This window comes from Oryctolagus cuniculus, chromosome 4 (assembly GCF_051225735.1).
Source record: "Oryctolagus cuniculus isolate XC-2025 breed Fujian yellow rabbit chromosome 4, ASM5122573v1, whole genome shotgun sequence".
Taxonomy (NCBI): domain Eukaryota; kingdom Metazoa; phylum Chordata; class Mammalia; order Lagomorpha; family Leporidae; genus Oryctolagus; species Oryctolagus cuniculus.
The window spans coordinates 46088368-46106047 of record NC_142870.1 but is presented as its reverse complement, the minus strand read 5'-3'; the positions used below and the strand labels follow the sequence as shown (position 1 = coordinate 46106047).

The 17680-nt window shown below is 36.8% G+C and overlaps 1 protein-coding gene across 2 annotated transcripts in view; it reads right to left on the bottom strand.

Moving 5' to 3' along the window:
• The window catches only part of ZNF654 (zinc finger protein 654), a 108341-nt gene that overhangs the window by 8528 nt on the left and 82133 nt on the right, over positions 1-17680 (bottom strand). The window contains exons 4-7 of one of the 2 annotated variants that reach the window (XM_008267096.5): positions 10303-10438; positions 6483-6685; positions 5807-5946; positions 1701-1842 (exon numbers count right to left, since the gene is read on the bottom strand). In XM_008267096.5, coding sequence (XP_008265318.1) covers positions 1701-1842; positions 5807-5946; positions 6483-6685; positions 10303-10438 — 621 coding nt within the window. The remainder of the gene's footprint in view (positions 1-1700; positions 1843-5806; positions 5947-6482; positions 6686-10302; positions 10439-17680) is intronic. The other variant, XM_070071937.2, reaches the window with a different exon arrangement.

Sequence of the window (17680 nt, the reverse complement as noted above, 5' to 3'; positions counted from 1 at the left end):
TTTTCCTTTCTGAAGCCTGGCAGGTCATGTATTTGAATATTGACAGAATTTTTTTTAACTATGCTTCTTCTAACACCACTGAGGCATGTGAATGATCTATTCTATCAGATAAAAGTTTTGAATAGAATGTAAACTATTATGCTTTATAATTTATTTCATCTTTGAATTTTTCCTTGTGGTTATATTCTTAGGTTGAGCAGATATGTGAAAATAAGAATGCTCTGTGATAATTGGCAGACTCTCATTTATACTGTAAACTTAATATTAACAATACCTCTCAACTTTTGGTGCAAATAAGAATTGTGTTAATTATGTTTAAAAAAGGGGATTTTTAAAAAAATTTTACAGATGATTCTGATATACAGTGAATTTTTTTTTTTAATTTGACAGGCAGAGTTAGTGACAGAGAGAGAGACAGAGAGAAAGGTCTTCCTTCCATTGGTTCTCCCCCTAAATGGCTGCTATGGCTGGCGCACTGTGCCAATCCAAAGCCAGGAGCCAGGTGCAGGAACCTGGTTTCCCATGCAGGTGCAGATGCCCAAGCACTTGGGCCATCCTCCACTGCCTTCCGAGCTGGACTGGAAGAGGAGCAACTAGGACTAGAACCCGGTGCCCATATGGGATGCTGGTGCTGCAGGTGGAGGATTAACCAAGTGAGCCATGGCGCCAGCCCCTACAATAAATATTTTAAAATATTATGTAGCATAGTTTGCTTTCTCTCTTTTGGTGGAGGAATTGGTTAACTTTGACAATGTATGTGAATAACATTTCACTTTTAAGGTTGCATGAATGCAGTTAGCAAAATAAAAGGGAAATTAAAAAAACAACCCTTTGATACAGTGCTGCCAACTTTATATCATGGGAATGTGATTACTACATGGTCATACATTTAATGAGTGGTGTGATAATGAATGTGACAAATGCATAAATATTTAAGAAAAATTAAAATATATTATTTAATGGCTACCTCTTTATGTAAGTAACCAACACAAAGATTCAATTAAATGGAGCTCCAAAATGTAGGGTAGCTTTATCTTTCCTGTGTTTGTATTCAAGATCCTATTAATATTTTGGGGAGAAAAGTTAAATGACCTGCAGGATCCACTTTCATGTCTATGCAGGATTCATATGTAGAACTGTACTCATTTACAAGTGGTTCAAGAAAAACTTGATTCAGGACTACTTTGAAAGACAATTGATACGTTTTTATAATTACTTCAAGTAAATATTTTATGTTCTTAAGTTTCAAAAACATCTCAGAATTCAATGTTTCTTTTCACATAAATACCACATTTAAAAATGATTAAGTTTCTCTGTAACAATGAACAGATATTACTTCTAGATATACAAAATTAATCTGCAAAATAAAATTGTATAGTTGGGACAAGATAAAGTGAAAAGTGACAACCATATTTAATTATAAGTAAAAAGAAAATAGCTTCTTAAGGAAGCAATTGTTCTCATATTAAATTTGCAGTAGTGATAAGTCAGCATTTTTTCCCTTCTTTTTCAATTATTTTCCCTTTGTACTCTGTTAGGAGTTTGGAGTTGGGAGAGAGGAGGATGCAATATGTGGGAAATGTGACCTTAAAATCCTCCTTCCCTTCAATTAAATAATCAAATAAATTTTATAATAGATTCAAGCTTCAGTGAACTGTCATTTAAATTTTAAATGCAAGGGATAAATATATCCTATTTACCTCATCTTTAATGATTTTCATGAAAGGAAATATGACTCTCACATTAGTTGCTGTTCTTAAAAGCTGGTAGCATTGATCTACAAAAACTTGTTTTGAAGGATTAGATTTAAGCTGTAGTTTACTCCATATGAAAATCAACTCCCTGTAAATGAGAGAAAAAAGAGAAATATCAAAAATACATTTTATTCAAATACAGACATTAGCTAGCTTTCCCTGATTCTATAGTAGTCTGCCTGGGTAGTATACATAGTGAGTAAAAATGTATCTTAGGTAAACCCCCAAGCTACTTCTGCTACTTATAGAAGGTGGGAGAAAAATATCAGAAATTAATGGTTTCATAGTGGTAGGAAATTAATTACCACAATTTGCTGGTTTGCCTCGGCTTCTGTATTACTGGATCCAAATAAATTCTAATTCCAATATACTTATGACATTACTTTAAAAAATATAAACTTTTGACCTATAATTAATATACTACCTGGAAACTTAGAAACCAATATAATAGCCTACTCTTTTAAAAAATCATATAGACTAAAAGTCTTATTTTATAGTACTGACTTTAAAATTGTATGTTTTAGATCACCTGCTCTTCTATTAAAGTGTAGTGTAGTACTTTTAGACAGATAAGCATGGACCATTTAAAGTGTTTCATAGGTAGATTGTTTTCTAAAATATGGTCAAAGTTATTAGATGAGCAAGCATAGGAACCATGGGCTTTAAGGCAAAGTCAATTTATAAGATATAACTAGGATATCACATTTTAACAAATTAGAATTCAAAATGTCATAAAACTTATGTAAAACATCATAGTCTAAAAGTATTGAAATCTTGATGAAAATATTTTAAAAAATTGCAGTTTACTGAGTAGGTGTTCTGGGTCCAGAACATCCAGGTGTTAAACCTAAACACAGCTTTTTACCATCATGAAGGTAGACATAGACTACTTACATAATACAGAAAATATAAAAACAAAAATTATAGCAAGCAACATGTAAGAAAGAAAACCAAAATTCCAATTCCATCTCATACTTGCTAAGTGAGCATTCCTTAAGTTTAGTGCACCATCTACTTTGTTGGACCTATATACTCTTTTCCCATGTTTACAAGGTCTCACACTTTCCTGCAATCTCTAGTTCCAAATTTTTATGCCTGGTGATTTCAATTTAAACTAATCATGTTCCTATAAAATTCCCATCATTTCTTTCTAGATAAGTCAGTAACACTAAACATTCCTCTATCCTGTTTGGTTCTAACCTGTTTATTTTCCAGTGGCAGATGAGTAAAAATGCTTCACTTATTCTCGCTTTTAATCAACATATTCTTTTCTAAGATAAGCTTATCCTTCAAAGGGCATATCGAATGTCTCTTCTTCATGAACGTTTTCAGGAATACTTCAAACTAAATTGAAACCTACTTCAGAATAGATCTTGTCACTCTTACTTACCTTTCATATGCTTATTTATATTTTATAGGCCCTATTTCTCCAACTATTAATACATGGTAAATCTCCTCAATGTCATTGTATAGTAGAGACAGTAGCAAGAGCATGATATTAGGAATAGGGGAGGGGCCTGCGCTGTGGCACAGCAGGTTGAGGCCCTGGCCTGGGGCGCCAGCCTCCCATATGGGCACCAGTTCTAGTGCCGGCTGCTCCTCTTCCGATCCAACTCTCTGCTGTGGCCTGGGATAGCAATAGAAGATGGCCCAAGTCCTTGGGCCCCTGCACCCACATGGGAGACCCAGAGGAAGCTCCTGGCTCCTGGCTTTGGATGGGTGCAGCTCTGGCCATTGCAGCCACCTGGGGAGTGAGCCACCGGATGGAAGACCTCTCTCTCTGTCTCTACATATCTTTTTAACTCCTACAAATAAATAGAATAAAATCTTAAAAAAAAAATAAAAAAGGACTAGGGGAGACCTAAATCTCAAGCATATGTTAATTTATAGCCATCTTTTTCTGAAAGCAAGAGTGGAACTCCAGTGGCCATTTCTCCTATCTGACCTTTCCCTGCCCTCTGGAGATAGTAATTCAGTAATGAGAAATTGACGCAGTCCCTGGGGTGTTCTCAGTGCTAAGCTATGAAGCTTGGAGAGACTGCAGCAGGAGCGACTGAATCCCGCTAACATAAAAGAAAAACAGATTTTTGAAAAACATTAACCATCTCAGTGTCTCTGGTAGTAGTTACCTTTGTGGACCATCTATATCCCTGCTCCTCTTGTGGCCCAGAATCCTTTCAATAAGTACTGTCTTTTCCCTATACTAGTTAGACACACATGCTGTCACTTGCATACTAAGTAACATAAATTCCAACTCCATTTTTCTACTAGCTGTTTCATTTTTATCTCTTTTATCTACAGTTTTATACATAAAAATTGAGATTATTATTCAACATCTTTATTAAAAGAATTGAGAGATAAGTAAAATGCTTGGAAGTATATGGCATACACTGATATTTAATAAATTGGTATGTCCCTGTATCCATTCCTTGTCTTTGGAATCTTCATAGTACCAGCAGAGAGATTTCAGAAGATTGATATTTGTTAGTTGAAAATCTGCTAAATATTATATTCTTAAATGTTAAAAACTTAGAGGAAGTTTCTTTAGGGGACATATTAAAAGAAATTATACACATGGAATGAGATAAAGAATTAGATAAAGGAATGAGATAAATAAGGGATATTTTAAAAGTGTATGAATAAAGACTAGTGTCTGCTAATACTAACTGATAGAATAAAAAAGGGAGAGAACAATCCAACATGGGAAGCGGGATACACAGCAGACTCATAGAATGGTAGATGTCCTACACAGCGCTCTGGCCTCAGAATCAGCCCTTAAGGCATGCGGATATGGCTGAAGAGCCCACCAGAGTATTTCAGGCATGGAAAGCCAAAACACTCTAGGGGAAAAACAAAAAAAAAAGAAGACCTAAATGAAAGATATCTGCGAGTGAGATCCCAGTGGAAAGAATGGAGCCATCAAAGAAGGAGGTACCTTTCTTTGAAGGGAGGAAAGAACTTCCACTTTGACTATGACCCTGTCAGAATAAGATCGAAGTCGGTGAACCCAAAAGGCTTCCATAGCCTTGGCAACTCATGACTAGAGCCTAGGGAGATTACTGATGCCATAAACAAGAGTGTCAAATTGTTAAGTCAACAATAGGAGTCACTGTGTACTTATTTCTCATGTGGGATCTGTCCTTAATGTGTTGTCCAATGTGAATTAATGCTATAACTAGTACTGAAACAGTATTTTTACACTTTGTGTTTCTGTGTGGGTGCAAACTGATGAAATCTTTACTTAATATATACTGAATAGATCTTATAAAGATAATTGAAAATGAATCTTGATGTGAATGGAATGGGAGAGGGAGTGGAAGATGGGTGGGGTGTCAGTGGGAGGGAAATTATGGGGGGGGGAGCCAATGTAACACATAAACTGTACTTTGAAAATTTATATTTACTAAATAAAAAAAAAGAAAAAAAAGTAAAAAATAAATAAATAAAAGTGTATTTAATTCTCAAAAAAAAAAAAAGGGTATGAATGAAAGAAGGCAAAAGACAAAGATCTTATTTCCCTTTTGTCTCTGTTAAGTCAGGGGGAAACTTGATAAACTCTACCCCAAGAAACTAATATGTTTGCCAGGAGAGGACTACCAGTAGGGATTTTAGCTTTCTAGCAGGCAAAGCAGGCTATGGTTATAAAACTCCAATTTGATTGAATTTATAATATAGGATCTCTAGTTTTACTTGTATATTGGATTCTAAAGGAAAAGCAGAAACAGACAAACAAAAAAACCACCCTGAATACTGAAAGGGCAGATTTAATGAAGCTTGTATTTCTTGTAGTCAGAAGGCCCCTTAGCAAACACAGCATCCATTCAGTATAACTAACACATACCTTAAACACTTAAACTATCAGTCAGTGGTACATGACTATTTTCTTTGTAAAATCTCTAGTTCTTAAAATCTGCTGTTCATTATACAACCAATTTTTTTTGAAAAATTACTTTACATTTTCACACAGTTTAAAAAATATGTTAAGTCCAAGTTCTGCTAACCAGTTCTTGTGTTTCCCAGCTTACCATTCCAATTCCCATATTAACACTTACCAGATACAGTACATATCTCCATTCTGAAGCTGTGGAATAAGAAAGGATTCACAGAGTTGCAAGGCTAACACAGTCTTGCCTTCTTTTTCAGTGTTACAAATGATATCAATTCCACTCTTACAATCAGTTTTCAATAAATGCTGTAAAAGGAAAAGAAAGTCAGTTTACATCATTAAAAGTATCTAAAAAGCTAGTTGCAGTGTTTAATTAAATTCAGGAGAGATTACTTAGAGTTCTAGTTTTCTTTTACAAAGATAATGATGAATTAATTATATAAAAATATTTTAATAATTTTATAATTTCATTGGACAGCACCTATAATTTAAAGTGACTACTTTTAATTGCATTAAGGTCCATAACCTATGTATAAATAGGGTCCATAGTAGGAAAACATTTTTCTCTTTCATCTTAGGAAAAAAAAATCAATAAATACTTTATTTAGAAGGAAAAATCATAATGCTTTTGTCATGCCAAAATTGCAACATAAATAATGCTTACATAAATTTTGTTAATTTCATTATTTGCCAACATCAGAGTCTACATGACCTTAAAGAACACTGCCAAAAGAAAATACAGCTAGGTATTATAAACGTCAAATATTTAATATTACTGCAAAAAGAATTTAACAAATTACTTGGTTTTTTGATTGGATTAAAATGGTAGTAGGCAAAAGTACCTCCCGGAATAGCTGATCTTCTACAGGTGACATAAACAGACATGTGAAGAGTGCTTGATGGAAGTATAAGTCTTTACTGATTTCTGGGTGATTTATACAAGACTTAATAAGAGCCATTGCTTCAGGTATGCGTTCACAGGCAATTAGATATCTGGCACGCAACTCAAAAAACAGTGGATTTTCAGAACTTAAATACCTGTTCACTATAGTAAAAAGAAAACAAACTCCATTACTTGCAAGAAAAGATTCTCTTAAACTTTGTTTGAAATCTTCCTACAAAATATGGTATTACATTATTTAATTAAGTAACATTTTCCATAGTAGACTTTATTTGTGAAAACAATATTCAAGTATATGGTTGAAAAAATAAAAGAGGACCAAAATAATGCTTAAGAAATATTTTTGATTTCTTCTCAGTATACAAGTAAACAACAAAAATAAAAACAATTTTAAAAATAGGAAAACTAAATTTTGTTCTTTCAGTTAATAAATGTTAAAATAGGCTTCAAGTAATGTGATCTTTCATGTCTTTCTAATAAGATTATAGTTTATCTTGTAGCCCAATATTTTCATTACTATAAGATTAAAAAGCTGAATCTAACTCATTATATTAAAACCACACTAATTCAGATTAACCAAAATCTGTATTAGTGAAAAAGTTGAATCATAAACATATTTTATGACTTTTCAAAATAAAATCTCAAGTAGTATCAAATACAACTGCTTATGAATATACACTCAGGTATCACAAAGGGTAATTACTAATACTTTCATGCAATTTTAAAATATAAATACTGTACTACATAAGTTTATTTAGACCTAACAACAACCTTATGACAGGTATTTTGATGCTTGTTTACAGATCACAAAACTGAGACTCAGAGAGGTCAAATTACTTGCCCAAGAACAAAGAATTTGTAAGTGGCAGAGTACACCCACATTTTATGATGTTTGAATCCAAAAGTGTTTTAATTACTTACATATCTTTAATCAGTAGCTTCTAAAGTGCTTATGCATAATGTTTTATTTTAACTTAAGTATTTGCCTTCCAATTGTGTATATAATATGTAAGCCAACACTGATTTGTACAGTTAATACAAAAATGAATTTTACTTGCGCCTTTACTTTAATGATCACCAACTAGAGAAGAGTCATCTATTCTAATGAGGCTCGAGAGCAGCTTTTTCTACAGTGAGGTATACTAGTGTAGGTAGAAAAGGGGTATTATTTTAACGTGATTCTTCAGACCAACCAACAACAGATTTATTCTAGCTCCTACACAGGGAAACCTAAAAGCTCCAATGAAAGCTCAAACTCTCTTTTACCCTGTCTTCACTCCCTTTGAAGTTTTCTGTTAGCTCCTGACCCTTTGGGCCGTGTTTCTGTCTCCTAATAATTTCTTCTAGCCTGTCACCTCAGCCTTATATTTAACTTTTCATATTCTCCTCCTCAATAATGTAGCTCTTTCTCCTCAGCTCCAACTGTGTTCCTCTTTTATTTTTTAAATCTCTTTCCAAGATATACACATCAAGCATCAGTCTCTTTTGTGTCTTTTGGGTATTCCATGCCATTGTCATATATACCTTAGTCCTTTCCTCCTAGTCTTATACCATCTCCTATCCCATCTCTCCAGTTTACACTACCTTTCCTACTCTTGCCTTTTTCTTCATCTTCCCCTACATTTCAATCATAGCTCCACATTTGTATCTACAGATGGTTTGCTTGTAAGCCTGAATGAGAATCATAACTCCTTCTCCTTTCAGCTTCACCCACAACCTACTTCCATCTCCATTCTTTACCTTGGGACAAATACAAATATCCTGATCCATTCAGCAAGAGAGGTGTCCTTCTAACCAGACAAAATTTGGTCCCAGGGTTGGGAAGTCATGTCGTTTCTTTGGCTGTCTTCTTTTTTTTTTTTTTTAAACTTTTATTTAATAAATATAAATTTCCAAAGTACAGAATATGGATTACAATGGCTTCCCCCACTGTAACTTCCCTCACACCCGCAACCCTCCCCTTTCTTGCTCCCTCTCCCCTTCCATTCACATCAAGATTCATTTTCAATTCTCTTTATATACAGAAGATCAGTTTAGCGAATATTAAGTAAAGATTTCAACAGTTTGCACCCATATAGAAACACAAAGTGAAAAATACTGTTTGAGTACTAGTTATAGCATTAAATCACAATGTACAGCACATTAAGGACAGAGATCCTACATGAGGAGTTAAGTGCACAGTGACTCCTGTTGTTGACTTCACAAATTGACACTCTTGTTTATGTCATCAGTAATCACCCTAGGCTCTTGTCATGAGTTGCCAAGGCTATGGAAGCCTTTTGACTTCACCGACTCTGATCATATTTAGACAAGGCCATGGTCAAAGTGGAAGTTCTCTCCTCCCTTCAGAGAAAGGAACCTCCTTCTTTGATGACCTGTTCTTTTCACTGGGATCTCTCTCACGGAGATCTTTCATTTAGGTGTTTTTTTTTGTTTGTTTGTTTTGTTTTTTTTTCCCCTAGAGTGTTTTGGCTTTCCATGCCTGAAATACTCTGGTGGGCTCTTCAGCCATATCCGCATGCCTTAAGGCCTGATTCTGAGGCCAGAGTGCTGTTTAGGACATGTCTTTGGCTGTCTTGTAATGGCACTCCATAAGTTATCTCCACACTTTTGTATGGTTTCATATTTTTGTGCTTTTTCACTACTGCTGAGGTTACATTCTAAGTGTTGGTGATCCGAAATGGTTTGGCTCCCAGAACATTCAAATAATATGGGAAACATTTTTGAAGAATTAACTGGAAAGACCGACAGAGACTCTTCAGAAGGAAATCTTGGCCCACAAGGGACCCCCGTGGATCTAGGTTTTATAAGAAGTGATGTCAAAGAACTATGCAGGTAGTAGGTGCTTGAGACAAAACTCCCATGAATGGATGAATTTTTGAAATATTGTTCTGGAGTATTTGGAGTTGAAATTTATTCAATTAGTCACTTATTTGCTCTGTGTGGTCTTGGGGACTGGCTCTGTGGTGCAGCAGGGTAAAGCCCTGGCCTGTAGTGCTGGCATCCCATGTAGGGGCCAGTACGAGTCCTGGCTGCTTCACTTCCAATCCAGCTCCCTTCTAGTGTGCCCGGGAAGGCAGCAGAGGGTGGCCCAAATCCTTGGGCCCCTGTACCCATGTGGGAGGCCTGGAGGAGGCTCCTGGCTCTTGGCTTCAGATTGGCTCAGCTCCGGCCGTTGCGGCCATTTAGGGAGTAAACCAGCGAATGGAAGACATCCCTCTCTCTGTAACTCTTTCAAATAAATAAAAAATAAAAATATTTTTAAAAAATGTGGTCTTTCAATCAATCAATACATATATTAAGCGCTCACTCTCTACCAGGTACTAGGCTAGTAGTATCAGTAGTGGTGACAAAAAATTCAGAGTTCTAGGCCTCATGGAGTTTCCTCTGTAAAGGAGATTCCATGTAATTTCATGAAATGCAGAGTTTCCGTTTTTGATTTAATAAAAAAAGTTCCTATTTAAACATATTTTAAAAATATAAGTGAAATGGTATCAGCAAACTCCCTGTAAATAAGCAACATTTACTAAATACGTTAACATTCTAAATTCCCACTACTAGAAATAAATATACCTAGGCTTGTGTCAGAAATCACCTTGGGCCATATTAGAATAACAATTTAACATTCTTCATTTGAAAATACATTATTCCATTTTCAGTTTTATAAAATAAAGAAAATTCACTGTCACTGCTCTAGTTAGAAAACAAAGTTGTGTTTCCTCTCACAAATGTTAATTCTGATTTTCAGTCTGCTGAAGTACCTATCTCCTGAGATGCTGGCTGGGCTTTTAGAACAGCTTGCAACACTGGATCTTCCCATGGGCCACCATCTCTAATGATTCGAGTCACCAGTTCCAGATTCACATTTCCATATCTGCGGAGGTGATTCTGGCATTCCTAGGAGAGAAAAATCATTTTGGCTTTGTGAATTTAAAGGGGTTAAAAACTAAGCTTGATCATCATTTTCAATAAAATGATTGATGGCCAATGAGACAGTTATTATAAAAGAGAAAGGGTTACTACTATAATCTAAGTAGGATGTCAAAACCAAGTAAGCTTTATTGCCAAAGGTTACACATTATTTAAATAATTGGACCTAAAGATCCCATTAAGCCAGGGATGAAGTGTAACCTAAGGGAAAACGTATGAAATGCATTATTTCTAGGAAAAGAACCAGGTTGCAAAAAACTGACACTTAGTTCAGTTAAATTTACATGAGGGCTCATAATGTTCCTGTTAATAATGACAGGCCAAGAGTCTGTTCACTATGTAGACTCTGATTTAGGTAGGTAGATACAAGTCCCCTGCCCTGATCCCAAATATATAACCTAAGTTGTGATGGAAGCCTGGGAAATAGGAATTCAGTTCCGCTTTGTTTTGACTAATTAGATTTCAATTTAAGGACAAAGAAATGGCATGTTGAAGAAATAAATCCACCCTATAATAGTTTACATGAGGTTTACGATAAGGATTTACTGATAAAATGAGTAACAACTGGTAATTTGTCTATGCATTTTCTGGGTTTAAAAAAAATAGATATTTGAGGGGCTGGTACTGTGAAGTAGTGGCTTAATGCCCTGGCCTGCAGCACCAGCATCCATATGAGCACTGGTTTGAGTCCTGGCTGCTCTACTTCCCATCCAGCTCCTTGCTAATGCTCCTGGAAAAGCAGCAAAGGATGGCCCAAGTCTTTGGGTCCCTGCACCCACGTGGGAGACCCAGAAGAAGCTCCTGGCTTTGGATCGGCTCAGCTCTGGCTGTTGTGGCCATTTGTGGAGTGAACTAGCAGGTGGAAGACCTTTCTTTTTCTGCCTCTCCCTCTTTCTGTCTGTAACTATACCTCTCAAATAAATAAATAAAATCTTTAAAAAAGACATTTGAAATATTTCTTAAAAATCTGCTGTCTTAAACATAACAGGAAATTTCTAACAAGTTTATAAACAATGGTTTAATAGTTAGCAGAATTTTTACTGAACTTATAAATTGGATTTATTACTTGTAAAGTTGTAAGACTTGTTTAGCTGTGTATGCTTTTTAATTCATTATATACTTTGTTATATGTGTTATAGAAAATCCAGTTTTGAAATTTCAAATGATTAATTATGAAGGTATTTTAAAAGTGATAAATTGAGTATGATTAGTTAGCCTAGATACCTGGGTTCCACACTGGAGCAGCTTTTGATACCTAGCTCCAGCTTCTGACCCCAGTGGCTGCGTTCCTGCCACCCACGTGGGAAACCTAGATTGAGTTCTTAGCTCCTAGCTTCAGGTTTAGCCCCAGCTCTAGCCACTGCATGGAAGCTCACTGTATGTTTTTGTGTCCTCAAATTTAAATGCAAAAGCAAGCTTAACGCCTCAAGAAAAAATTAGATATTGAACTTGGAAATATTAAAATCTGAATATTAACTGCACATCAGTTAAAATACATTAACTGTCTATTTATTTCGGTAGTAAGAGCAAAGCTTTAGGATTAAAAAAAGTATTTTCAAAATTTTTACTTAACAGATGAATCATCAGGCTGTATATTCAAAGTGGCTACATGCTTCCATCACTTGAACATTGCATCTTGGACTAAAAAGTGATTTCTGAATTCTTAGTGTGATAACTGAATTCTTAGTTAACACACAAAAAGGAGGTTTTGTTTGTTTCATAAGAGAACAAAGTAGGAGAAGAAATTAAGTTTCAAATAAGAATCATTCAATCAAATAAGTTAGGTCCATTAAGTCCAAAAACAATCCAAGTAAGTATCTTCTGAAAATTATTTAAGAGTGTTCCCAAATTAAAGCAAGTAAGGAAATGAACAAAAATCCAGTTAACAATGGGCAAGTTACTTAACCTCTCTGTGCTCCATCAGTTAATTCCTCTGCAAAATGGTTAATAAGAATGCCTACTTCATAGGATTGTTGTGAGGATAAAATAACACACAATATATGAAAAAGTTTGGGACATTGTTTCGCATAAGCAAGCACTCAATAATGTTAGCTTTTATTTTTTAACATATTGAATGCATTTTTTATTTTTGGACATCTAGTGTGCTTCACATTAAAAAACAATTCTGCATTTCCACATGTCATCGTGTTAGTGCATTTATAAGAAACAAAGCAAGTAGAAAAGGGGTACCAAAATACAGTTGGATAGAAGTAATAGGTTCTAGTGTTCCACAGCACAGTGGGGTGACAATAGTGAATTACAGCCTGTATAAAGAACTGGAGGAGAAGAGTTGGTGGGCTCCAAATATAAAGGAATAGAATACCACTTGCCTTACTTGATCGGTTTATACAGTATAGAAGTACTAAATGTTAACCAAAAAAAAAAAATAAAAAAATAAAAAAGAGGAACGGGCAGTGCTGTGGTGTGGTAGGCTAGGCCTCTGCCTGTGATGCCAGCATCCCATATCCCTGTTTGTGTCCCAGCTGTTCCTCTTCCGATCCAGTTCTCTGCTTATGGCCTGGGAACAGCAGAAGATGGCCCAAGTGTTTGGGGCCCTGCACCTGCGTGGCAGACCTGAAAGAAGCTCCTGGCTCCAGGCTTCAGATTGGCCCAGTTCCAGCCATTGTGGCCATTTGGGAAGTGAATCAGCAGATGAAGACATTTCTCTCCGTCTCTCCCTCTCTGTGTCTATAACTCCACCTCTCAAATAAATAAATAAAATCTCTAAAAAATAAAAAGAACTATATTGATTGGCCATACTTTTTTTTTAGCATACAGTAATGATGTTTGGCAACAGGTTGATTGGCAACATCACTGAAATTACTTTAGATATACATACTTCTGACCCCCACCCCCAATTCAGCTATTATAAGCTCACTTTTGGTCCAAAGCAAAAGAAATAAGGCAAGCAGGATAGTAGCCTGAGTCACTCATACACCTATTAATTAAGCTGCTGAGCCAGTGGCCACTGCATTTTTCCAGCTGTCTTAAGAGGCATCAATCATGAGCCATTAGTGTTTGGTGGACTTCAAATGAATTAAACCTAAATCAAGGTATATTGAGAGTTTAATTAACTTGAGCAGAGTTCTTGTTAAAAAAAATGGAATGCAGGGGCCGGCACTGTGACACTGGCAACCCATATGGGCACTGACTGGTTCTAGTCCCAGCTGCTCTTCTGATCCAGCTCTCTGTTATGCCTGGAAAAGCAGAAGATGGCTCAAGTGCTTGGGCCCCTGCACCTGTCTGGGAGACCAGGAGGAAGATACTGGCTCCTGGCTTCAGATCAGGTCAGTTCCAGCCCTTGCAGCCATTTGGGGAGTGAGCCAGCAGATGGAAGACCTTTCTCTCTGTCTCTCGCTCTCACTGTCTATAACTCTATCTCTCAAATAAATACCTACTGAGTAAGAAGTTTTAGGAGAGGGGCCAGCACTGTGGTGTAGCAGGTTAAGTCGCAGTCTGCAGTGCTGAATCCCATATGGCCGTGGTTCAGGACCCACTGCTTCATTTCCGATTCAGCTCTCTGCTATTGCCTGGGAAAGCAGTAGAAGATGGCCCAAGTCCTTGGGCCCTTGCACCTGTGTGGGAGACCCAGAAGAAGCTCCAGGCTCCTGGCTTCGGATCGGCCCAGCTGCAGCCATTGCAGCCATTTGGGGAGTGAACCAGCAGATGGAAGTCTCTTTCTCTCTCTGCCTCTCTGTAATTCTCCTTTTCAACTAAATAAATAAATCTTTAAAAAAATCAACAACAGATGCTGGCAAGGATGTAAGGAAAAAGGGACACTAATCCACTGTTGGTGGGAATGCAAACTGGTACAGCCACTATGGAAGTCAGTTTGGCGATTGCTCAGAAATCTGAATATAGCCCTACCATACAACACTGCCATCCCACTCCTTGGAATTTACCCAAAGGAAATTAAATTGACAAATAAAAGAGCTGTCTGGACCGCAATGTTTATTGCAGCTCAGTTCACAATAGCTAAGACCTGGAATCAACCTAAATGCCCATCAACAGTAGACTGGATAAAGAAATTATGGGATGTGTACTCTATAGAATACTAGACAGCAGTGAAAAAAAAAATGAGCTGGCGCTGCAGCTCACTAGGCTAATCCTCTGCCTTGCAGCGCTGGCACACCGGGTTCTAGTCCCGGTTGGGGCGCTGGATTCTGTCCTGGTTGCCCCTCTTCCAGGCCAGCTCTCTGTTGTGGCCCGGGAAGGCAGTGGAGGATGGCCAAAGTCCTTGGGCCCTGAACCCCATGGGAGACCAGGATAAGTACCTGGCTCCTGCCTTTGGATCAGCGTAGTGCGCCTGCTGCAGCGCACCAGCTGCGGCGGCCATTGGAGGGTGAACCAATGGCAAAGGAAGACCTTTCTCTCTGTCTCTCTTTCTCTCTCACTGTCCACTCTGCCTGTCCAAAAAAAAAAAAAAAAAAAAGAAAAAAGAAAGAAAGAAAAAGAAAAAAAGAAATCTGGTCATTTGCAACAAAATGGAGGAATCTGGAAAACATCATGCTGAGTGAATTAAGCCAGTCCCAAAGGGACAAATATCATATGTTCTCCATGATCGGTGACAACTAACCAAGCACCAAAAAGGAAACCTTTTGAAGTGAAATGGACATTATGAGAAACAGTGACTTGATCAGCCCTTGTCCTGACTGTCGAGGAACAACTTAATTCTTTATCCCTTTTAGTATTTTTTTTTGTTCTACTTAATACCATTGGTTGAACTCTTTAATTAACACACAATTATTCTTAGTCATTTAAATTTAATGGAAGAGTGAGAATAAGAGAGGGAAGAGATGTACAGTTTGGCACATGCTCACTCAGACTTACCCCTAATGGAAGAGCTAGAAATGTGCCAGGGGATTTCAATTCAATCCCATCAAGGTGGCATGTACCAATGCCATCTTACTTGTTAAAGTTATCAGTTTCAGTTCATAATTGATCAAAAAGATAGGATTAAGTGTCAAAGGGATTACATAAGTAAAACCAGTGTCTGCAAATAATAATTGATAGAATTAAAAAGGAGAGAATGATCCTACATGGGAAGCAGGATACACAGCAGACTCATAGAATGGAAAATGCCCCAAACAGCACTCCGGCCTCAGAATCAGCCCTTAAGGCATTTGGATCTGGCTAAAAAGCCCATGAGAGTTCCGCAGGCAAGGAAAACCCAAGACACTGTGGCAAAAAATAAATAAATAAATAAATAAATAAATATAAAGCCTAAATGAAAGATCTCTGTGAGATCCCAGCGGAAAGAATGGGCCATCAAAGAAGGCAGTAGAGGAGAGAACTTCCACTTTGAATATGGCCTTGACTAAATAAGATCAGAGTTGCTGAACTCAAAAGGCTCCCATTGTCTTGGCAGCTCATGACAAGAGCCTCAGGTGATTACTGATGTCGTAAATAATTGTGTCAATTGTTAAATCAACAACAGGAGTTACTGTGCACCTGCTCCCATGTAGGACTTCTGTCCTTACTGTGCTGTACTATAAGAATTAATGGTAAAACTACTACTCAAACACTACTCTATACTTTGTCTTTGTGGGTGCAGTCTGTTGAAATCTTTACTTAGTATATACTAAGTTGATCTTCTGTATATAAAGATAATTGAAAATGAATCATGATGAAGAATGGGATGGGACAGAGAGTGGGAGATGGAATGGTTGTGGGTGGGTGGGAGGTTATGGGAGGAAAAGCTGCTATAATTCAAAAGTTGTACTTTGGAAATTTATATTTATTAAATAAATTTGAAAAAAATAGAATTTTCATCTTGGCCTAGTTAAGAAGACACAGGATGAAAAAAGAACAAGTTCCCCCTTCATTAAATAGTATTGATGAGTTTACCAAAGACAGTAAGAAAGCACTCAAACCACTGTAAAATTCACAGCTTACTCTCTCCTAGGCTATGTATATACGTTTTATTTCTTCAGAATGTTTCCTTAAATAGTAAATTGGCCTGTATATTAATTTTTTTTCTATATATTAAGTTTACATTTTATTTAACATTTTTCTAAGAACATACTAAAATCTCATTTTGTAAAGTCAGTAATTACTTTTTCTCTCCCCATTTTCTTTTTTATCTTTTATTTAATGAATATAAATTTCCAAAGTACGATTTATGGATTACAATGGCTTCCCCCCCATACCGTCCCTCCCACCCACAACCCTCCCCTTTCCCACTCCCTCTCCCCTTCCATTCACATCAAGATTCATTTTCGATTATCTGTATATTAATTTAATGCTTATTCTCATCTGTCCATTATGATTGATACTAACTGTCCTAAATACAGTCCCCTCAGATACTTTCATTCAACCTGTGTCTTTGCCAAAGGTAGGAGAGAAAATATGACCCTTTCCTCCATTATTTTTTAGGCACGATTGTAGAATAGGTTTAATGTTTTGCTTTAGGAAGATTTTTCTTCCCTAAACTGATTGCCATTTTAGAGAAGGCAGCATGTGTTAACAACATGTGCCTGTGAAGATCAGCATCCTTGGCCATTCTACCTAGTTCTGAACTCTTCAACAGCTTATAATAGGATTAAAGTCTAAATGCCTCAACTTTCTATTTAAAGACCTCTGGATTTACTTATGTACTCATTCACCTATTGCACATCACAAATCCTATTCTCCAGCCTGGTTTCCTCTGTATCTTCCAAATTCATCTTGTATTTTCTTCCCTATGTCTTTTCTCATGTGACTTTCTCTCACAACTTCCGTAAGCCTATCTAAATCCTGTCTTTCCACAGTCCCATTTTTCCCTTAGAAGCCTCTACTAGCTATCTCAGCCCATAATATAATGATTGATTCCTTCTGCAGTAATGAAAATCCGAACCAGTACACTCTTCCGATACTCCTAGAAGAGGAGGGCCCTCGTTGTCTTACATGTTGATATTTTTATTTCTGAAATAGGTAAATCTTTAAAGCAAGGAAAGGAAAAATGTGTCAAAGATATATATATTCTTTCTCAGTTAACAGGCATCTTTTTTTTAAAATATATATTTTATTTATTTGAAAGACAGAATTACAGAAAGAGGTAGAGATAGAGAGAGAGGTCTTCCATCCGCTGGTGCACTTCCCAGTTGGCTGTAATGGTTGGAGCTGTGCTCCAATCCAGGAGCCAGGAGCTTCTTCCAGGTCTCCCACACGGGTGCAGGAGCGCAAGGATTTGGGCCATCTTCTACTGCTTTTCCAGGCCATAGCAGAGAG